Source organism: Mauremys mutica, chromosome 6 (genome assembly GCF_020497125.1).
Source record: "Mauremys mutica isolate MM-2020 ecotype Southern chromosome 6, ASM2049712v1, whole genome shotgun sequence".
NCBI classification, from domain to species: Eukaryota; Metazoa; Chordata; order Testudines; family Geoemydidae; genus Mauremys; species Mauremys mutica.
In genome coordinates, this window is record NC_059077.1 from 68,160,647 (window position 1) to 68,182,896 (window position 22,250).

At 42.0% G+C, this 22,250-nt stretch overlaps 1 protein-coding gene and 1 long non-coding RNA gene across 7 annotated transcripts in view; one reads left to right on the forward strand and one right to left on the reverse strand.

The window, feature by feature from the left end:
* Window positions 1–22,250, reverse strand: part of MCC (MCC regulator of WNT signaling pathway) — a 321,225-nt gene that overhangs the window by 226,345 nt on the left and 72,630 nt on the right. For 4 of the 6 annotated variants that reach the window (XM_045022358.1, XM_045022360.1, XM_045022364.1 and 1 more), the window contains exon 4: window positions 19,152–19,202. The exons of the other annotated variants lie outside the window; for them this stretch is intronic. In XM_045022358.1, the coding sequence (XP_044878293.1) occupies window positions 19,152–19,202 (51 nt within the window). The remainder of the gene's footprint in view (window positions 1–19,151; window positions 19,203–22,250) is intronic. 6 annotated transcript variants of the gene reach the window in all.
* Window positions 12–13,830, forward strand: LOC123373368. The gene is made up of 3 exons (XR_006580691.1): window positions 12–73; window positions 9,152–9,244; window positions 12,636–13,830. It is a non-coding gene; the product is annotated as an uncharacterized LOC123373368 (long non-coding RNA).

Below are 22,250 nucleotides of genomic sequence, written 5' to 3' on the forward strand. Positions count from 1 at the left end.
ACCGAGTTCATTTTGGAATTGCAGGCATCTTTCCAGCTTTCTGTACACTAATTACTGCAACCAAAACTACAAGGTAAGCATACAACAGTAAAAAAAGTTACCAGCATAGCCATGTAGCTAAATTCTTATTTCCCCCTATTTCCATATGCAATTAAATGAGTTTCTTTATGATATCAGAAAATTGAAGTGAACCTGAAGCTATATTTGAAAGCCAGGGATTTTACATGGTACATTAAAATTTAAAAAAATTAGGGCAGATATAACTAGATGAATAAAAAAATAAATCATTTGAATTCAGCATTTAACTAGTAGCCCAGGAAATTCCTAGGAATATAGGTTCTTATTAAGAATGTATGTTGTTGGTTTTTTTTAAATCAGCACAACAGAAGATTTAGCGACAACCTTTTCCCCTCAGTCCTTGCCTGTTATAGGTACTCCACTTACCCAAAATTTATACTGCTTTGCATTGCTAGGTTACATTGGTGAAGTTAGAAGCTTAGAGTTCCTTATCCTGTGACTGAAGTATATCTGATCACTTTGTTTAATTAATACAAAGTATGTCTAAACTATTAAATCCTGGGAAGAGTTGATTTTTATAAAGATCAAAAATAAAATCAGGACAAATAGGGCACAACTTCACACTTGGCAAATCCATTTACACAGGGAACAATGCTTGCCAAGAGTAGCATTCTGAAAAAGACCCTCTGAATAGTATGTTTTCCTCACCTATATTAATTACGGGATCAATCATCATCATCAGATACAAGGATAATTCTTCTGAATCATAATAAAGTCTATTAAGACCATAGAAGAAAAGAGAATATTAAAATAATAGCAACTAAACCTTTTGGGTTGGAGCACATCCTGCTTTAATGCATCAGGATCTGAGGGTCCCTCCCCATTTCCCCGTCATGCCAAGACCTAGCAGGTGTCGGTGCTGCAGTCTCACTGTTAAGTACATTCTCTTTCTCCCTCCCCACCCTAGATACACTTTCCATCATTTCTTTTTCTTCCTGACTTTGCTTTCTAACATCACCTGTTTGTTTTCTTTATCTAGTTTCTTCCCTGTCCAAGACACATCCCCTCTACTTTTCACTGTTTTCTGCACCCAATTCTCTTATTTTTGTGTTTCCCTTTCTCACCTTCACCCCCCTCAGTGTTCTCTTATATTCTTGCCTGTTTATCTCCTTTGTCCCCAATGCATGTTCTTATTCACCTTCCCCCAGCTGCTGGCAATGTACTGTGCTGCTCTCTGCTGGTAGAATGCTGCTGTGAAGAGTGCCAGGAACAGCATTGAGTAGAGCTGCCTAAGAAAACAGGGCCAGAGTACATGCCCAGTGGCAGTGGCTCAGCAGCTCTCCAGAAGCAGCCAGAAGGATGGGCATGCCCTACCTCTCTGTAAACTCTGATGTGCCTAACAGGCTGGGAGTCCCAGTGTTGAGGAATATATGTTCTTCTCTTCATATGCAGAGTACTTACACACATTAATTTCCTGCACACTATAATAAGACTATCCATGTTTTCTCCTGTGAAAGCAGACACACCTGATGGTGATTTACTATAAAATGTTTTGATAAACATAGGACTACTCACAGTATATAAAGCAAAGCAGGTTAATTGATCTTTGCAGGATTGGGGCTACACTAAGCTGCTCCCCATAATATGCTTAATGAAAAACCCTTTAAAAATGCAAAATGCCTTTCAATGCTGAGTGTGCAGCGTCAGCACTTACTCTCTGTTCAGGCTTCTGTGTTTTAGTTCATAGTTTATGTTACCCTATATCACCCATTTACAGTGTTCCAGCATTAGTAGTGAGAGTCATCTGGGATTAATGTAAATATAAAACTTTTCCTCAGTGTTTACAGTTTCACTCTACATCCATTTAACTTGAAGGATTGGGGTCTTCTGTTACCATCAGCTTGAGTTATAAAACTCTGGTCTCTATGGAAAATTGTTTTCATTTGGAAATTATTAGATTTATTCTCATGGCAAAGGAGACTGTTTGTTTCTGCAAAGTGTGAAGACGTTGTTTCAAAATGTTTTTGAGTTATAATGCATTAAAAGTACCCTGAATTAAAAATCAACTTACTTCCCCTTCCAACTTTACATATGGCTAAACATCCTTGAAGACCTATGCACTGGTAAATTGGAAGATATAACGAATAAGATGTAACTAAGCATATATATTGCTGGATTTTTCTTGTGAATAGCTTGGTGCCCAATACAGCTTGCACTGATGTCAATGGGAGTTATGAGCCAAATTTACTGCTCGCTAACCAACATCGATGGGATTTATTTTTGTCATAGACTTTCATTTGTTACTATATGTTTGTGTAAGCATGTTGCCCTCTACTGGCTGGTTACAGTTCAGAGAAAACAGAAAGGATCATTCTATCTACATAAGCAGATAACAGACCTCTCCTATCAGCTCAGGGGGCTAAAGGCCTTTGTTGTTGCAGCTGTAAAACCAGGGTTCTAGTCCCAGGTCTGAAGTATTTCGCTTAGTAGAGGTGACGTCTTTTCATCATAGCTATGGTTAGATTTGTTCTCTTTTGCAAAAATAAAATCATCACCATATTAAATTTTTAAAGCTAAGTCTAATTGACAACTAGAACATGTTCTGAAATTTTTGAATAAATTAAGAACTTTTTTAAAGACTTTAAAATGGCTATTTAAAATTTTTATGAAGAGTCAACCATTTCTTGGGGCAGTCTGTCAGACCAATGAAATCATATTACATCACAAAATTCAAAACCTAGACAGATCTAACTGAATATCTCCAGGCAGCCTCACTGTTTATAAACCCATATATAGTGGTCAGGTAAAGTACCATGGTGATAAGAGCCTTATAAATGCTAGTTGATAGATTAGGTGCATTTTTACAATGTCTTGTGCCACAGGCAGCTTTCAAGGGCAAGAACAGTAACCACAAGACTTTTTCTGAACGATTTTAAAGAACTGCAGTGGGACTTACACATCAGGGTTCAATTTCTGGCTCTGCCACAGTCTTCCTGCATGACCACAGGCCATTCACTTATCGTCTGTTCCTCATCTGTAAACCAGGGATAATAATGCTCCCCTTCTCTCAGCCCTTTTCTGTCTTCTCTATTTAGACAATAAGTTCTTTGGGGTAGGGACTTTCTCTTAAGGTATATGTCTACATCAGAGCTAGGGGTGATTCCTCATGTTAGACCTACCTTCACTAGCTTGAAGAGCGCTAGCATGCTAAAAATAGTAGTGTAGCCATAGTAACAGTGGCACGGGCAGCAATGAGTGGTGGCACAGGCTAGCTGTGCTGAGTACAAACCCACCCAAACCCTTTGGGTATGTACTCGGCACAACCAGCTTGTTATACCGGTCACTGCTGCCCATGCTACCATGGCAATGTCACTATTTTTAGAACGGTAGCTCAAGGAAAGTTAGCGTGAGTAGGTCTAAGGCAAGCAAGTCTAATGAGAGCTGGGAATTACAGCCCAGCTCCTAGTGTAAACAATCTTAATATGTGTTTGTACACTACCTCACTCAGTGGTGCCCTTATCTCAGTTGAGGCCTGTAGTTACTACCATAATACAAATAAATAATAATAAACTGGACATGAGTCGCTGTCACTGAAGCTGATGGATAAAGGAAACAGACAATGAAAAATGTATTCTACCAAATCAGAGACAGCAGGGTGAGCTACTTCATGTACATAATGCATTCCCATCAATGAGTGCTTTTTATAACCCTTACCAACTACTGAGGTTGCGTACTGCTTTTAGACAAGTGTAGTTTCACTGACAGTTTCCTGTGATAATTTCAAAACTAGTAGGGTAGTGTGTTATCTAGTAACCATTGTTAGCTGAGCTCTGCTCACTCTGAATTTAATAATCTGGTGGCCACTCTATCCCATTTATTTACAGATTTAAAAAGACTATATATTTACTTACCCACAGGAAAGAAAAATTGAGAGCTATCCAGATATTATGGTGTCCCTTAATCCAGTCACACAAAGTTACTGCAGATGCTACCTTTTTGTTGTCTCTGGAGAGTCAGATCCATTATGTCAGTTTGGGTAATACCATTCTTTTTGGATGGGATACAACTTCCTCACATATTAACCTTTTTACTTTTGAAATTGCTATAAAATATGGAAAAATTTAGTACTATAGTGATTTTACAAGGCCTCCCACTCACAATATCCCCCAGGGAATACAGTCTTCCACTTTCTAACCGTTACTGGAGAGAGCATGACCCAGCTACCACACACAAAGAGTTTTTCCATCATTCTTTTTTTTAAATCAGCTGCAGAGTGAAAACTGCAGTGCAAAAAGCAGCTATTTCTTAAATGTAAATATACACATACACACAAACATCATTACATAAAGTATACAAGTCAAAAAAGGACGTTAGGCAAATGATTCCACTCTGCATGGAACATGAATGATTCGCCCATCACAACTTCAACAAGCGTGAAATGAGGCTTTTTTGGGTTGTTCTCTCTAGTTAACTTCCTAAATGTCACTACTGACATTTCCTAAATATTTTATCATGGTAATTATCATATAATTACTGCAATTAAGGCTGCACCCTTCACAGTCACAAGCACAAATGGATTACCCCCTTTAATTTATTGTAAGCTTTAGTTTATCCTGAACACTATGCAATATTATAAAGGCAGATTCCTGTTTTCATTTCAGCACAAAATATATAGGTATCCTAGTATCAGTGGTTTGTATTTCCTGGGACAGAATACTAGTATTCTGAAAGTTAACATGGAGTTTGGAAGTGGGAATTCAATACAATACTTGGATAAAGTTTCCAGACAGTTCCTTATTCAATAGCACTAATGCACTCTGATTTAAAGGTGGTGGTGAGAAAGGATGGTCTGCTCTTCTTGATGGAAATGATTCCCATCAGTAATACTGAAGGTTACCCACTTGTGTCAAGAGAAGAATGTCCAGCTCATCTGTAACAATTGAAAGTAACCCTGCCCTGAAAAAGTGAAGTACTCAATTTGAAAAACATGAGTCAACTTCACTATCTTGATTAGTCTAAAACGGATAGTATATCTAGAGTAATGGGATTTCCAAACAGCACTTCAATCACAGTTACTCACCCCTTCGCCCCTCTCCAAATACTAAATCTACTTAAGATGTCATGTCCTTGACCAGACCAATCTTCTTTGCAGTTTACATTTGATCCCTTTAATTATCCTAGAACATTTCATGTCACCAAGCCACTCACTAATCTGTCAAAACCAGCAGCCCTAGTTGTTTGTCTTTTCATCCACCCCTATCGTACATTCACAGTGATTCCACCTGACCCCACAGTACCTCAGAAACAGGCAAAATGACAAACAAGGCGCCAGGAAACCCCCACAGAGGCCTGTTACTCAGTTATGGACCTGTCTGAGGACAGCAGAGAGAGATAGTAGCAATTTTTAAGTTCCCTTTCTCTCACAACCACCTCATCTCCCTCATCATCAGCTACTTACCTCTTGCCTCTACCCAATAAACTTGTCCATTCTGTGGACTACAATCCTTCACATCCATTACTTTTCTGCTGCTCTTCCCTACTCTCTCCATCCTCTCCTTAGCTGAGAGGTCAATTCCTCCCCCCACTTGCTCTTTCACCCTTTTTTCTCAGTTCAAAGTAGCCCCCAATTATTAGCTTCCAATCTCAAATATCACTGCACCAGTTCCCATGCTCTGGAGATAGTCCTGAGGTCGTGCACACTTATTCAACTAAAATTTGGTCCTCTCCTCCACTTCTGCTAAATACCTTGCCAAACATCTCTACTTTCCCACCTAACTAGAATCCCATGTCTACAACACCTGTTTATTTACAACCTTCAATTCCCTCCAAAGCCCTTTGCATTTGCATCTTCCTCTCTTTGCACAATATCATACCAGCTTCTTCAAAGAATAGAGCTATGAGATCTGCCATGATAGCCATCTTCCCCCACCCCAACACACACTCCTTTTTCTTCCTGTCACCGATACTGGGGTTTCTTGCCTGATCTACCCCTCATCCCCATTCCATCCTGCTACCTGACATCCCTTACTCTGACTCTCACCTCCTCCCTCACCTCTGGCTCCCTTTCTTCACAAAACAAGCCTGCTGTAGTCCACTCCCCAGTCTCAAAGAGACATCCCTCAAATCCCATCCAATTGCCACCCCATTTCCCTTCAGCTCCAAACTCATCAAGCAAGGAATCTGCAATCATTGCCTGAAGTTCCTCTCTTAACTCCACTCTGATGATTTCCATCATCTCCAGTATATTGAATTAACTTCTCCTCAACAATATTAATATCACCTCCTTCACCTTTGTACTTAGGTGCTTAGTGATAGGCATGGTATGTTAATCTGAATAGAACAGAACCCTCCTGGTACCTCTCCCCTGCTTTCAGGGCTGCTGATCCTGCTTGACATCTTGCCCTTCCATGGCTTTTACAACATTGTTCTGTTCTAGGTCTCCTCCTCCTTGTTTTGCCATTCCTCCGGTGTCTCTTTTGACAAGCCCCCTCACCATTTCCATTTTCCTTATGACTCTCTCAGGGCTCTGTTCTAGTCCTCTCCTCCTCTCCCTCCCCTTCTCAGTGAATAATCTTATCTGCTTACACAGCTTCAACTACAATCTCTATGCCAGCAACTCACAAATTTACCTCTTTGACTCCTGAACAATCACTCCTCCATCCAATCAACGTATTTCAGCCTCTCTCTGCAATATCACCTCTTCCGAACACTTCACTAATTTCAAATGACTGTAAGTGATCTTCTAATCTTCCTCCTGAAGCCCTCTTCACTCTTCCATTCTCTTTCACTGGTGTACACACCACTAGTTATTCACCCAGACCTGTAAACGAAGGATAATTTTTTATTTCCACCCCATCTCCCTGCACATTTACACAATTCCTACACATCTCTGAGATCTATTCTTTTTCCCCCCCTCTCTTTCTGGCTCCAATGAGCATCCAGGACATTCTGATTAATGTAACCTTCTCTCTGGGCTCACTGGTAGGTCTACACTGGAATAAAAGACATGCAGCATGGCCACACCTGGCCCAGGTCAAGTGACTTGGGCTCGCAGGGCTTGGGCTGCAGAGTTAAAAATTGCTGTGTAGATGTTCGGGCTGGAGCCCAGGCTCTGGGTCCCTTTCCCCTTGCAGGATCCTAGAGCTCAGGCTTCAGGCTGAGCCCAAAAGCCTACATAGTAATTTTACAGCCCCACAGCACAAACTCCACGAGCCTGAGTCAGCTGACACGGGCCAGCTGCGGGTGTTTAATTGCTGTGTAGACACACACTGACCGAGACCCACATAACCCCTCCAGTCAATACAAAATGCAGCAGATCTTCCTTGACCACTAATCTAACCACATTACCTTCCCCCTCTTTGAATTCCTCCACTGGCTCACCCTTCTCCAGTGCATGAAGTTCAAGCCTATTGTCATCATCTTCAAGGTCCACTTAACTCTATCCCACACTACTTATCTGACAGTTTCATTCATCCCTTTCACGGCCTATTCTGCTGCACCAATGATGCCATCTTTGATATCATGTTTATCCACTTCTCCTACAACCTTGTCTGCACTTATTTTTATGATACTCCTTAAGCATGGAATGCCTTTCTTGAGCTTGACTGCAAAGATACTATCTTCTCCTTTTAAGCCCCGCTCCCCCGAACCATTTCTTCCACAAGGGCTACAATAACCTTGCTGAATAAATCTACTGCTTATTCATTTGTTTCACTTCTCTCATCCAAAAAACCTTTTAAAAATATTTGTTTTGCTCTATCTTGCAGTACAGTAGCCTAAAAAGAGTAACTGCTTAATATAAGTGCTGCTCCTCTACCACTCCCTACTATCTGGTTTCCCCCTTCTATTGAGTTGCGTCAAAGATAAGTTTCTAGGTTCCTGGGGCAAAGACCTTTTACCTGTATCAGAAAGAACCTAAGACACTTATGGGTGCTGTTAAAACACATACATTTTTTTCTTTCTCTCTCTCTCACACACACACTTCATGTGAAAATCAGATTCAACTAATAAAAAGCACTTAACATCTCTTTAGAAATGCATGGAGCAGAGAGATTCAATGTCCTTTAGCCCCCACTCACTTCCCTAAGATTATAGCTTCAAGTAGGCAGAGTAAAGTAATAGAAAATGCAAAGGATAGGAAATTGGAGCTGGGCTTTTAGCCTAAGGGCACAGCCCTCACTCTGGCACATCGGTAAGGTTCTTATTACATTATGAACTCTACATAGAACAGAAATTGCCTTTTCTGAAATTCAAATAGTTCGTTTTGCTTGCTTCCTACAAAGATGAAAAGTGGTATTTATCAATACATTGCAATATGGTTGTTAACATAATCAGTCTCCCTGCTGTGGAAATCATAATGTGAATTTATACTTTGAAATAAAGCAATTAAACTGAAATGTTTCTCCACAAAATGGAGAAAAAAAAGAAAGAGGTGTGCAGAACCACTCATCTCCCCAGAGAACATTTATTCTGCCCTAACACCAAAACTATTCTTAAAATCAGCAGTGTTGCCAACCAGTCATTCATTAACAACTACACATAATCAAAAATAAGTATGGGGCTGGCACAGGGCCTAGTGGAAGCATTCTGCAACCCTTGGAGTTGATTCCCCAGGGCTGATAGCATGAGGAGCAGAAGTCTCAGCCCCTGGACAGCAGAAGCCCTCTGGCCAATTTAGCTGTGGCACTGATGTGCTCCTATGGAAGCCCTGTTCAGTGTTCCTGGGCCAGGAGGATGATGGTAGGCACAAAACTGGGGACTTGAAGGGGCAAGCAAGGGTGGCTGTTCCATTATGATGGAGCTATTGAAAGCATTGAAAAAGCATTCTAAGAGTTTAGCTTCCCATGAGAACATCGAGCTTTTCATTTTATTTCTGGAATACCCATACCCAGGGCAGCCACAGCATGCAGCTTTATTAATTTATTTAAGTGCATTAGGGTTTACCTAGGCTAAACATTAGCAACTGCAAATGTGTTGGGGCAAGCAGTTTGTGCTCTGAGATCAAATAGAAGACTCTGGCTTTGTAACAGGGGCTGCTTCAAATATCTAGGGGGCAGTTACTCCTGGTGGAATTCTGCGCCACTGCGCATGCACAGAATTAATGTCCCCCACAGACTTCTTTGATTCTCCACAGAAGAATGACTGACAGAGAAGCAAAGGCAAACTGCAAAAGGCAAACAGCAGCGTAGACATGTTGTTTTGGGCACCTGGAGCAGCTGGCTGAAAGGTAAATCATTGTGGTGGGGGAGGGAGATGCTGGGGACATCCTGGACAGTGGCTCCTACACCGGGCTCATCTGCTAGTCCCGGCTAGGCTGGGGAGAACGGGACTTCCTCTTCCTCTGCAAGGAGCGGCTGGGGCCAGAAACCTCCCCCAGCTGCAGGAAGCTCCACACTTTCCCCCACCCCCATTTCCTTCTCCCTCGTCCACCCAACCCCCATGCATCCACACACCCCCATGCATCCAAACACCCCCACCAAGCCTCACCCCCCCGAACACACAATCTCCTCACCAAGCCCCCCGCAGCCAAACCCCCATCCCACCGAGTCTCACCACTGCACCTGTATCTGCCGAGCCCAACCCCTTCACACCCAGACCCCCCGCATCTGGACCCATGCTGAGCCCCTCCCACCTATGTCCAGACCTCCACTCCTGTACACAGACCATCCACACTGAGCCCCCCCCACTCGAACCCCCACCCTGATGAATCCTACCCTCCCTGGACCCAGACCCTCCTGATGAGCCCCCCAGCACCTGGACCCCCTTCCCAAGCCCCATTCCCCCACACTCAGACACCCCCTTCTGAACTTCAACCACCTTCACCTGAACCCCCATGCAGAGACCTATTGTCCCTGCACCCAGAACCCACCCAACCAGCCTCTGTGCAGCCTGATTTCCCCCCCCCCCGCACCAGACCCCCCACTGAGCTTCCCACAGCCAGATTGCCCCACCCAGAACCCTCTCATCCCATAGATGGATCCCGCCACACTTGGATCCTGGCCAAGCTGAGCCTGCCTGCCTCTACTTGGTGCACCTGAGGGGCAGGACTCCAGGTGTTTCTGAGGCAGGCCCAGCCCTTTCCTTCTGCTGTGTCAGGGTCGGGTGCAGCCTCACCACCGGGTCCTTGTCCCGGGCGGCAAAAGGGGAGACAGCAGGGTGATCTCCTGCCTCCATGCAGCCAGTGGCCTGTTCTCCCCACTGCCATGCAGGAGCCTCCACATTTATTTATTGACAAATAAAATGTGCAGAATTTTGCAGAATTTTAAAATAGTGTGTGCAAAAAAATTAATTTTTTTGCACACAATTCCCTCAGGTGTAGAAAATATCAAACTGTGCTCATAGAAGCCCCTGCTGCTACAACTGTTCTGTAACCTTTTTTTGGCACGCTGGAAACCAGCAGTTTAACACTGCTACAAGGTCCTTGTCCTGGGCCTCAGGCTCAGCTTACCACCACCGTATTATGCACAACATCAATACAAAATTCTATTTAACTGTCTGGGTTGGCTTAGTCTGTGAAGCCAATTGCCCTTGATTTTAGTTGACTGGGAAAAGAAAAAAAAGTGTGTGTGTGTGTGTGTGTGTGTGTAAAAAAAAAAAATAGATCTGAAAGTCTGGATATGAGCCAGCACTCTCCTAACTAGGACAAAAAGAAGATGTGTGAAACACTGTTTTTAAACAGCGCAGGTCATTGGTGGGGGGGGGGGGGAGGAACCCTTTAAAATTAATTAAATTAGAAGGCTTGACACTGTCCCCCAAAATTTCACAATCTATTTTTATTTACACACACGTTTGGGCACAGCACACATGGCTGTAGCACCTGGCCCCCTATACCATTTTCAATACACAATTGCCACCATCTGCAAAGGATGGTCAAAACCCACCATTTTGCTGCATGGAGGCTACATGACTTGCCTATAAGGGAAATCATCTCATTGCCACATAAAAGATCCAATTAAAAGCCTCCAGTAAGAGCATTTATTAAAAGGCTGCCTGAACAAACGTGCCTTGTACTGTGCTCGAAGCTTGCCACTTGGGGCTCTGATCTACCACAGAGGGAGAGAGTGCTGGGATGACCTTTTAAATATAACACAAATACAGTATCAAAAATTGTAAAAGGGGACTTTGATGTAGTAATCTACTATTGAAGCAAAAATGGCATCAATCTGCTACAGAAGCAAGCTTTCATAAGAGTTTAATATTTTCCTCTTGCTCATCTATATTTCTGTCATGATCCAGTAAGTTCAAGAGACAGAAACACTATATTTCACATAACACAGATGAGTCCTGGCACATCTAATCTACCATCTCCACTTTTAATTTATATGAGAAAAATGAATGACTGAGCAGTGCTAGAGGGATATAAAAGCCAGGGTCATATAAACACAATGCATAATCCTATTACACCTGATGCCCAGCTCTGAACAAATAAACTCCATTACATATGCTGGCTTGGAATCAAAGACTGCAAAACCAAACGTTTCCCCCATCCCCAAACAAACATGTAAACGTCTGTCAAACAAAACAACTTTCAGCCGCTTTCAGACAAGCCAAGCTTGCTAAATCTATATTCCTATAATCAATTTCCATTTCAATAGAATCACTTTCTAATTTAAGCCTGATAGAATGGAAATGATGGAAGTGAAAGAGCAAATGAGTGTATTTTATAGAAGCAGGCTTCATTGTCCAGACTGCTAGGTTCTTCTTCAGCAGTAAGTTGCCCTATTTAGATGGGTTTCACTGGCAGAAATCTTTAGGCTGCATTTTTGAATACTAGCATAAGATAGACATTGGGATTGTGTGCATATGAGACAGAAGAAGACAGACTAGTGGGTGGAAAACTGGTGGCAGAAGGGTCTGTAACTACTAGAGCACATGACATTCCAGGACTAGGACCAGAATCCTGTATACCTAAGTCCCAACATTCCTCAGCTGTCTACCAAATAGCTGTGAAAACCACTGGCAAAATGTGTCTCATCCCTCTAGTGCCCCCAGAGGAAGGGGGATGGGCCATATGCTGGATGCTGAGGGTATCAAGGGAAAGCCAAGCCCAGCTTTCACCCACTCCTGAAGAGGCTGCCTGATCTTGGGATTCCTAGCACACTGTCTGCTGCTGCAGCAACAATGGTGTAGGCCCAGCCTTACATTGTTTGTTTAATAATAATAATACCAAGTGTGATGGGCCTGAAGGGACTAATGAGCTTATAGGTACAATCAGCCTTGTCCCGCTACACCTGTCATGGCTGGTAGGAGGAGGCAAAAGGACAGCTCACGGGTGGCTGACTTGGAGAGGGAGTAGACTTCTTGAGCTAGCCCTATGAAGGAAGGCAGCTGGGGCCAGAGCTTAATTAGAGACTATCTTGAAGCTGTCTGGCAGGAAGGATCAGCTAAGGCTGGAGCCTAACTAGAGACTCCTACAGGTCAGAGCCTCCTTGGGGCAGGCAGACCTGGTGCAAACCTTTTAGTTCCTCTGCTAGTCTGGATCCCCTCTGTGTTGGGTCCTGAAGAAGAGTCAGTGAGAGAAGAGACTGTGAGGAAGGCCTAGTTGTAGACCATGGTTGGAAGCAGCCCAGGCATATGGCAGAGGCTCTGAATGAACAAATCTCATCTTTTTCATACAGGATCTCTGGGCTGGAACCCAGAGGAGCGGCTGGGCGTGGCTTCCCCTACCAGCCCACAGAGGGTGGGGATATGAAGACACCAGAGCCAAGGGCTGACAGGCCCAAAAGCCTTAAATTGGGCTGAACTTCCAGCATGATGCTGTCAGGCCAGTGGCATGTTGGACTGGAGGGTTCCCTGGAAGGGACAGGACTAAAAGTGATCTGGATGGAGGGTTAAGTCTCAGGAAGAGGCAGACCACTGCAGGGCCAGAGCAGGGCACATCAAAAGACAAGGAGAGCCACTATGCCATGCCCAACCAGCAGGGGGTGACTGGTGGATGAATCACATGCATACAGTAGCTATTTTATAATGCTCTCAGAGCACTTTACAAAGATCAGTATCACTGTCCCTGTGTTACAAACGAATATTTACATTACAGTGTTCATGTTCAATTATTGTTTTGGAATGCTACCGAAATTTTGCTGACAGTGCAACTCAGCACAGAAACTGCAGTTTTCAAAATCTCTCAGCAAAAACCCGAACAGAATTTCATTAGAGAAAGAAAAGACAATTCTCTGGCCCTGGTCTTACACCTGCTGCATAGAACTGAATTGTTATGTATTCTCTAAAAAAGGCTGCAAGAATCATTTACAATGCCAAGTGTTAGACAATCTAACTACAGGAGTTGCTACCAGCTCCTTCTATAATACCCAGAGATTGTACAACTGGTTATCTGCTGGGCTTCTCCCCTTTGATAGGTGTACAGAAGCCACAAGATTTGCTCCCACATTTTTGTGCTCACAAACCTGGCAAGCACAATTCTTTCCACTTTCAAATAAATAAAGGAATCTTGGCTTTTAGAACATTTAATCCATTAGACAAAACACACACACACAATATATGGGGTCAAATTTTTTTAAAGGTGCTCCAAGCCTGTACCCCAATTTGTGTACAAATGCTGTCTGAATGCTCAGATCGTACACACAGACCTGCACAGACAAAATTAGAAGCCATGTTTGAAAGCCTAGCCCACCATACATACAGTTTACTATCTGCTGCTACAAACAGGGCAAGGAATCCTATGTGCCACATAAAGAAAAATAAATTCAGAACAAGAATCAAGAACAAATTTTTTCCACACTGATGAAGAGTCCATGAGGCAAGATTTCTGAGACAAAAGCAATAGAGTTATCCAAGAAACAAGTTAGACGCCATCCTGGGGAAAAATGGGAGTACTAAAAAGTGAGAATCTTGATGGACCCAACAAGCTTTACTCATTGCCAATATTTCTATTTCTTGTACAAATGATTTATTTAGTCATTAATAAAATACAACACTATTCTAAGGATGAGGAGAAGTATCAATTAATATACTATGGACAAAATTCTACATTGGAAAACATGGTTTCTGCAATGGTGTATTATAAAGATGTTCAAAACTAAAATACTTTTTGTTTGTAGCTTAAATACAGGAATGAAAGCTTTATAGTCATAAAAACATGAAAACTAAAGTAAAGATTTCAGAGGTGGCATAATATGCAAGTAGTCTATTTCACTATTACTGCAGGTAGCTTTTTGGTGTTAAACCAGCCACACAGTTACCCATAACATTAAAAATTCTTCCCTCAGACTTTCTTAATACTTTTTCTCTCATGTTCAGGGAAAAAATGAATTAAACATATTCCAAGTTATACATAAAGCAAACAGCAGCTTTAATTTACTATTGTTAACCACCAAAAATAAAAAAGAAACAATGCATCAAATGTATAGCTTCTATAAGAGAGTATGAGTTCACTGAAGTCAATGGCATTGGCATCTGCTCACAGCAGCCCTGAATTTGGCATTGTGTGTTAATTCACAAGTAAAGCCACATGCTACAGGACTAACAGTCTTTAGTCACTACAAAACACATTTTTCCCAGATAATTACATTTCCCTCTTGGACAACAGGCTAGAGTGTTCTGTATTTTTAGGAGTCAATTTGTAAAGCTACTTACATCGAATATATAGATATATATTAGTTTCCAGAGACATTCTTCTGTAATTTTATAGGGAACAAATCAGCATTATCTTCCTTACCTAAATGTTTGAATACTACAGTGATGGGTGATGATACAGTAACCATCTGAAGTGCTCTTTTGGAGGCCCAGTTTCAAGGACAGACTATGGCATTCAATTATTCATTGATTAGATATGGAGAGGTAGAAAGACTATTATAATAAATTATATAAGCATGCCCCCTACCAGTCATTTGGAGAACTACATCAGGCATATATGCTGGGTGCCTTACAACGATAGGGAAAAGGGAGACGGGAAGTAGGCAGAGAAACGGTACATTTTTGAGTATGGTAGGCTCTCATGGGGCAAAGGGAAATACAGATGGATCATATCAATCACTTTACTTCCAATATAGCATTATGATGTGTGAGTAAAAACCCAAGACTGAGAAGGCCTGCAGTGCACTGTTTTAAAGTAATAAAGAAGTTCTGCAATATTAAGCTCTTGCAGATTTTATACTATAGCCCCATTTGCTATATTAAAAGCAATACTCACTGTAAGTGTTGACCATTCATTACTTAATTTATAGCTATATAAATTTATATATATATATATAAATGCCATAGTAGGCAAATGGTTACCCATTATTCAGTGTAAAGAGCCCATTAATGCTGTTTTGGGCAGCCATCCAGAATCCACTGCATTGCAGTCTAAAATAAATTAAATCCTCAATGATAATCTTGAATTTGTTGTTATGTAGATAATCTATGTATATAAGTGGAACACACTACAATGAGCAATTACAATCTGGATTTGATTGATTAAGGGGCACGTTTTCAAGGTGGGAAAGGAAAAATCCACTTACACTATGAGTTTAGGTCAAATTTAGCAGCATTAGATTGATTTAACCCTGCACCTGTCTACACAACAAAGCCATTTTTGTCGACTTAAAGGGCTCTTAAAATCAATTTTGGTACTCCTCCCCAATGAGAGGATTAGCGCTGAAATTGACCTTGCTGGGTCGAATTTGGGGTAGTGTGGACGCAATTCGATGGTATTGGCCTCCGTGAGCTATCCCAGAGTGCTCCATTGTGACCGCTCTGGGCAGCACTCTCAACTCTGATGCACTGGCCAGGTAGACAGGAAAAGCCCCGCGAACTTCTGAACTTAATTTCCTGTTTGGCCAGCGTGGCGAGCTGATCAGCACAGGTGCCCATGCAGAACTCATAAGCACAGATGAGCATGGAGTCCCAGAATCGCAAAAGAGCTCCAGTATGGACTGAATGGGAGGTACTGCATCTGATCGCTGTATGGGGTGACGAATCCGTACTATCCGAACTCCATTCCAAAAGACGAAATGCCGGAATATTTGAGAAAAATCTCCAAGGGCACGAAGGACAGAGGTTATAACAGGGACCCGCAGCAGTGCCACATGAAACTTAAGGAGCTCAGGCAAGCCTACCAAAGATATCAGAGAGCCAAATAGCTGCTCCAGGTCAGAGCCCCTGACATGCCACTTCTATGATGAGCTGCTTGCCATTCTAGGGCGTGCCCCTACAACTACCCCACCCCTGTGCTTCCCTCCTCCTCCAGCCATCCCGGGCTACCTTGGCAGTTATCCGCCCCATTTGTGTGATGAATTAATAAAGAATACATGAATTTGAAACAACAATGACTTTATTGCCTCTGCAAGCGGAGATCAAAGGAGTGAGGGGAGGGCAGCTGGCTTACAGGGAAGTAGAGTGAACCAAGGGGGCGGGTTTTCATCAAGGAGAAACAAACAGGAGAAACAGTCATGAAACTGGTTTTCAAAGCTTCTCTGATGCACAGCGCGCCCTGCTGCGCTCTTCTAACCGCCTCGGTTTCGCTGAGGTCTAACCGAATCAGTAAACTGCGCCAGCGAGCTTTTAAACATCCAAAGGCACATTCTACCACCATTATGCACTTATTCAGCTTACAGTTGAACTGCTCCTTACTACTGTCCAGGCTTCATGAGCCGTGGGAGCAAGGGGTAGGCTGGGGTAGGTGCAACTGTCCGGTGCTGCTGACTGGGAGAGCAGTCTGAGGCAGAAGCCTCCAGCTGGCATGATATTCCAGGCAGGACTTAATCTCCATTAAATGAAACAAAGTCAAAAAGCAAACCAAGCTCTTATCTGTTGGCTTCTATAGATTCAACTGCAAAACCCAACTTTTCTCTGTAGTGTTCAGCGATTGCTCTGGCTGGGAGACCTCCAAAGAATGCTGTATAAAGTGACGCTGGTTATTCAATAGATAGTACACTCCTCTCTGAGGTAGTAAAGAACTAATACCCCTATATGGCATCAGGCAATACTGTATGTTGGAGTTGTCTTTGAGATCAGATGTAAACACAGGGTCCTGATTGCAAGTGGTCATGAAATATACCAGTGTGCTTTTTGCAATGATCAGTATGAAGCTCTGGTGCCCATGTTAACCTCTAACTCAAGTAACTACATCCTAGCTACTTAAATTTCTCCATCAGATGTTTAATAGAAAAATACATTTTTAATTTCCTCTCCTCATCTGTTGTTAGTGTTCTTGCTAAACAGTTCCCATTTCACCACAGAGGTGGATGTATTTTAGTGGCAGCTGGAGTGCACCTAAGTTTAAAGCTTTTGTGTCAGTTTGTAATACATCTGAAGAGCCTTTAGAAGGGAAACGCTATGTAAAATAGATCACAACTTTAGGTAGTGTCCATTTACCTGTGAGGGTAAAAGGGTTACTGGTCATCACCAGCTTAGAAAGCGGACAGTTTAAGAAAATATTTATAGGTCAAATTTTCAAAATGTAGACTCTGTGTGTGTATGTGCTTTTTGAACATTGACATTTGTGTGCACGATAGAATACAGAAATAGAGTATTATCCAAATGTTTTGTGTGTGTAAATTCTATCATTCTTCTCACAAATGTGCTCTACAGTCTTATCGATTATGCATGAGATGAGAGGTGAAAAAAGTGAGCACATAGGTGTTTGTTGCCAAAAAGTGCATATATGTGCATACCAAGACACTAGCTTTGAAAATAAGGCCCTATATAGAAACACATGAAATTTACTTAAAATAATGCATCATTTAGTCTTATTCCATAGTATTCACTTGTGGAGGGAAATATGGTAAAGAGGATCACATTGATCCAAATCCCATTGCTTCATCTCAAGCTCTAGAATTCCAGTGAAAAGGCTGCATATCATATCTGTTGCCATGTGTGGTTTGCAGAGGAAGAGGCACGGACACTCAACTCCTAGCACCTCTGTTAGTTGTACTAGGAAAGAGAAACTGAAGGAGAACCAAGACTGTTTGGATCCCCATAAATGCTACCTGAAGAGGGAGCACAGGTGGCAGCACATAAATCAATTAGCTTTTTCACTAGTCAAGTATGAATACACACACTTGTAACTGTGGTCTGACTCTGATGCTTAAAATGAATGAAATATATACACCAAATTCCTGACAAAGCTGGAACCTTTTGCTATCTGCAAAGAGGAAATGTATATTCTTTACACTCAAGTATAGTTAAAAAAAACTTGCCAATTATTAGATTTAGGTCATATATAATGGCATCTGTATACAACATTTATAGCAGTATTTAACCCATTGGCACTAGCTTGTACATCAACAGTAAAGGGTGATGGTGTCAACCAAAAGATCAATATGTTAGACAAATTTTAGCAACCAGGTGAAGAGGGTCAAGGAAAAATGTGCTTTCAGTATTTGACCTAGTGATGGAAGAGGGGGAAAATGCCACAAGATTTGTCCCTATAAAATTACAGAAGAGTGTCTCTTGAAACAAAGAGCTAAATATGAAGGTGTTAATAAATCAAGGCAAAACAGATAGATAAAGACACACATTCTGGGGCGAGTAGTCAGTAACTGCTGGATATAAGACTGTGAAGATATTTATTAATCAAATCATTCCCTGTGAGTGACCAGAATAATCTGCCTCTAACTAAAGGATCGTCCTCACCTTACATACAGACAATTTCCACTTAGAAAAAATGATGCATTCTTTAAAGAAATTAAAACTCCATATCTCTAACGATAGGTTCAAGTTGTTTGCTGAGATACTTGTACACACTGGGATAAATCAATTCACACTGTACCCAGGGACAAAAGTAAGAGAGATAAATAAGAAACAGGGTGCTGCACAAGCATATCTCCACAAAGCTCTGCAAAGTTGTATATTCACATGGTTTTTTAAATGTATATGGATTTTTCTACTTTGTAGAAAAAGAGTTAAAATTTGGGCAAAGGACTGCTGCCCGTTTAGCTTTTACATCACTGAAAACCTTTGTTTCAATGTAAAGGACATGGGGTTGCTCTGCATTAATTTAGGAATGCTACGTATGCCATATGAGCGTCCAATAGCCGGAAGGGACATTTTCTGTCAGGAATTTATTCAAAAGGAGCTGTTAGGAAAAATAAGTAGGATATAAAATAATGACTAGAGAGAAGACTCCCACGTGGGAAAACACTTCAAAGTCTTTAAGAGAACAATGACTGGGCTATTAAGTTGGAAGAGCCTACCTGTCTTGGCTCCAGCAAAATTACAAGACTTGTCTTGCCAAGGCTGGGAACCTAAGATTAAAAAAAACACTAAACAGTTAAAAAGTCACTGAGAGGAGGGGAGGGGCAATAGTGAGGCGATATACAGGGGAACAGGCTGACACAGAGAGCCTCTTCAGAAGTAGTCTCAACTTAGAAGCTGAGCCTACCTGGCTAGCATAAGGGGAGTTTCTAAGTAGATATGCCTGCATACAGATTGATTCTTTCAAAATCCTTGTTCTCTTTGATGTATGCAGTGTTCTTACTGTTAAGAATAAATAATACCTTGTTTTGAAAAGGCCGTATGGTCACTCTGTATATACCATAGGTCACAGTTCCCAAAGGATAGAACTGCAGGTTCTGAACCTAAGCTGGGCCTGCTGAAGTAATCACAGTTGGCAGACAAGGGTCTGTAATCCAGGTCCTTATCTAAGAGTGGGAGAATTGTATGATTTTACACTGAGAGAGGGGAAAACTTGAGGCTTGTCATCCGCGTCAGTACACTCAGAGAGACCCAAAGACGGGACAGAAGTGAAACTAGCCCTGCACAACCGTTACAAACGCAATGATGTAAAACAAATTTCTGGAGAGAGACTGTATGTGTGTGGGAAGTGGGAGTGCACGTAAGGAATCAATCACAAGAAGCTACTTCTGTCTCTATACAGAGTTAGGGCTTGTCTAAACAGCAAACTGGGGTGTGAATTCACAATGCAACAGCCTGCCACATACTAATTGTCCACGTGGATCCTGCTGTTGCGCACTAAAAGTTCCTTAGCATACACTGACCTACTCCCGTTTCAAATATGGGTAGGTGAAAACATACTACAGAACGTTTAGTGTGCAACAGCAGGGTCCACGAGGAACCTAAGGTGTGGTCTACACTAAAAATTCGGTCGGCATAACTACAGGGATGTGAAAAATCCACAGCCATAAGCAGTGTAGTTAAGCTGGCCTTAGTCAGAAATCTTCTGTCAAACTAGCTACCGCCTCTCAGGGAAATGGATTACCTACATTGATGGGTTAACCCCTCCTGCCACTGAAGTGCTACAGCTGCTTTAGCATTTTTAATATAGTCAAGCTCTTAGTGCCTTGCAGGCTAGTGTGAGGTAGATTTACAACCTAGCTTGTCATGCATTAAGTGTTTGTTCAGACAAGCCCTTACAGTTTAGACTGCACTATACCCATCACTTCAGCTTTCTTGACAGTATTCAGACTAGTATAAAGGAGTGGAAATAAAAACACCTGTACAAAAAGCAGCGATTCTCATCTTTCTTGATTTTAACAAAATTTAAGTAAAATTTTTCATACAACATAGTGATATCAATGTTCAGCAGAAGCCAAAATGGAGGCATTATTGTCTTCATCTCCATATAAATGAGAGACTGTTTATTATGCTATTGTTTGAAGTGCAAGGGAAAAAACATTTAGAAGCAGAGGCATAACATGATATACATTAAACAGATCAGATGGCTTCCATACCAATAAAAATAGAGAAATTTAACATGAATGTGAACACACAAACAGGAACCAGTTGCATATTATATATACTTTTTAAAAAACAGAAAAAAAAGAGTACTATAGTATCTAGGGATTTTTCATTTTATTCGAGTCTTATTTCAGTTATTGGGATTGTGTGTAGTTAGTTTTCTATTTGTCAAGACAGGGCAAGAGTGCTACCATTTTATATTCTGGGGCAACACGTGTTCCTCCAAATCCTCAGGCACATAGGCCTGTACTTTTCCGCTAACTGTGCTGGGGGCTTTGTTTGGAACAATGAAGTTCCCTCCACATGCCAGAAGCTATAAAAGGGGGAAGTGACATCATCCCTTAGCCTCACTCCCCCCACAACTCAACACCTGGAAACACCTCAGGAACAAAGACTTAGACTGGGGAGGTGCTCCCAGACTGGAAAGGAGTTTTGTTTGAAGTGTAAAGGAAAATCTGCTCAGAGACCAGGTCTGGTGCATTGTCCTCTCCACATTGAGAGAGGGCTGGACTGGGTAAATAATTTATGCTGGTCAGGCTTCTGACTAGGGCAAGATGGTACAGCTCTGGGGTCCTAGCCCGGGGGGAGTTGGCTGGAGTCTCTCTATTGTTGATTCATGAGTGGCTGGCAAAAGCATTCATGTAACAGAGCTGGGTATGTCCCTGACTGTGAATATTTGTGAAAGTGCAGGACCTGAAGCTGTTTGCAGCTTGTCACATTATCACAGTGAGAGAGGAAGCTCAAGTTGGTAAGACAGAGGGCACAGCGGTACCCAAATTCCAGGTTGAACCCCAGGGAACCCATCACAGTGTTGTGTTGATTTTACCCATATCAGTTTAATAAATTTCCATTTTCTTCTGAGTGCCCACCCCTCAACACCTAGTAAGCATTAACTAACAGGATCTGTTTCACCGGTACAAAGCTAGTTACTGTCACAAGCAGCCATTCTAAAATGGGTTCCTCAGCTTTTCTCCAATGCCTTTAGTTTGGGCCTTTTTGTTCTCCGACTAAAAGCCTGAGTCCTTGCTCCCTCTTTTCAGTTTAGCAGCATCAACCTTTGACCACCAAAAATGAGCTACAAAATGGCTATAAATTTATGGCACACCTAGTCTAAAGTTACCTAGAATATGTCTACACTGCAATTAAAAACCTGTAGCTGGCCCGTGCCAGCTGCCTTGAGTTTGCAGGGCTCAGGCTAAGGAGTGTTGGTGTAGACATTCAAGCTCAGGCTGGAGCCTGGGCTCTAGGTCCCTGTGAGGGTCCCAGGGTCAGCTGGCACAGGCCAGTCGCTGGTGTCTAACTGCAGTGGAGACGTACCCTTAAAAACCTGAATCCAATGCATAACTGAAAAAAAAACCACTCACTTAACAAGCACATCAGATTTTTACTGCAGAGAATAATGTGGTATGTTTATCTGAAAATACTTTACTATGAAGCTTGCCTATGAGAACAGTAAAACACAGTGCTACACAAAGAGTTCCAAACAGAAATCTTAGCAAATAAAGTGGAAAATCCTGAAATGTAAGGGGAAGTGTTTTCCTGCATGACACTAACTGACTTAATGAGCAGAAAGATGTTTACTTGCACAGTCTGCC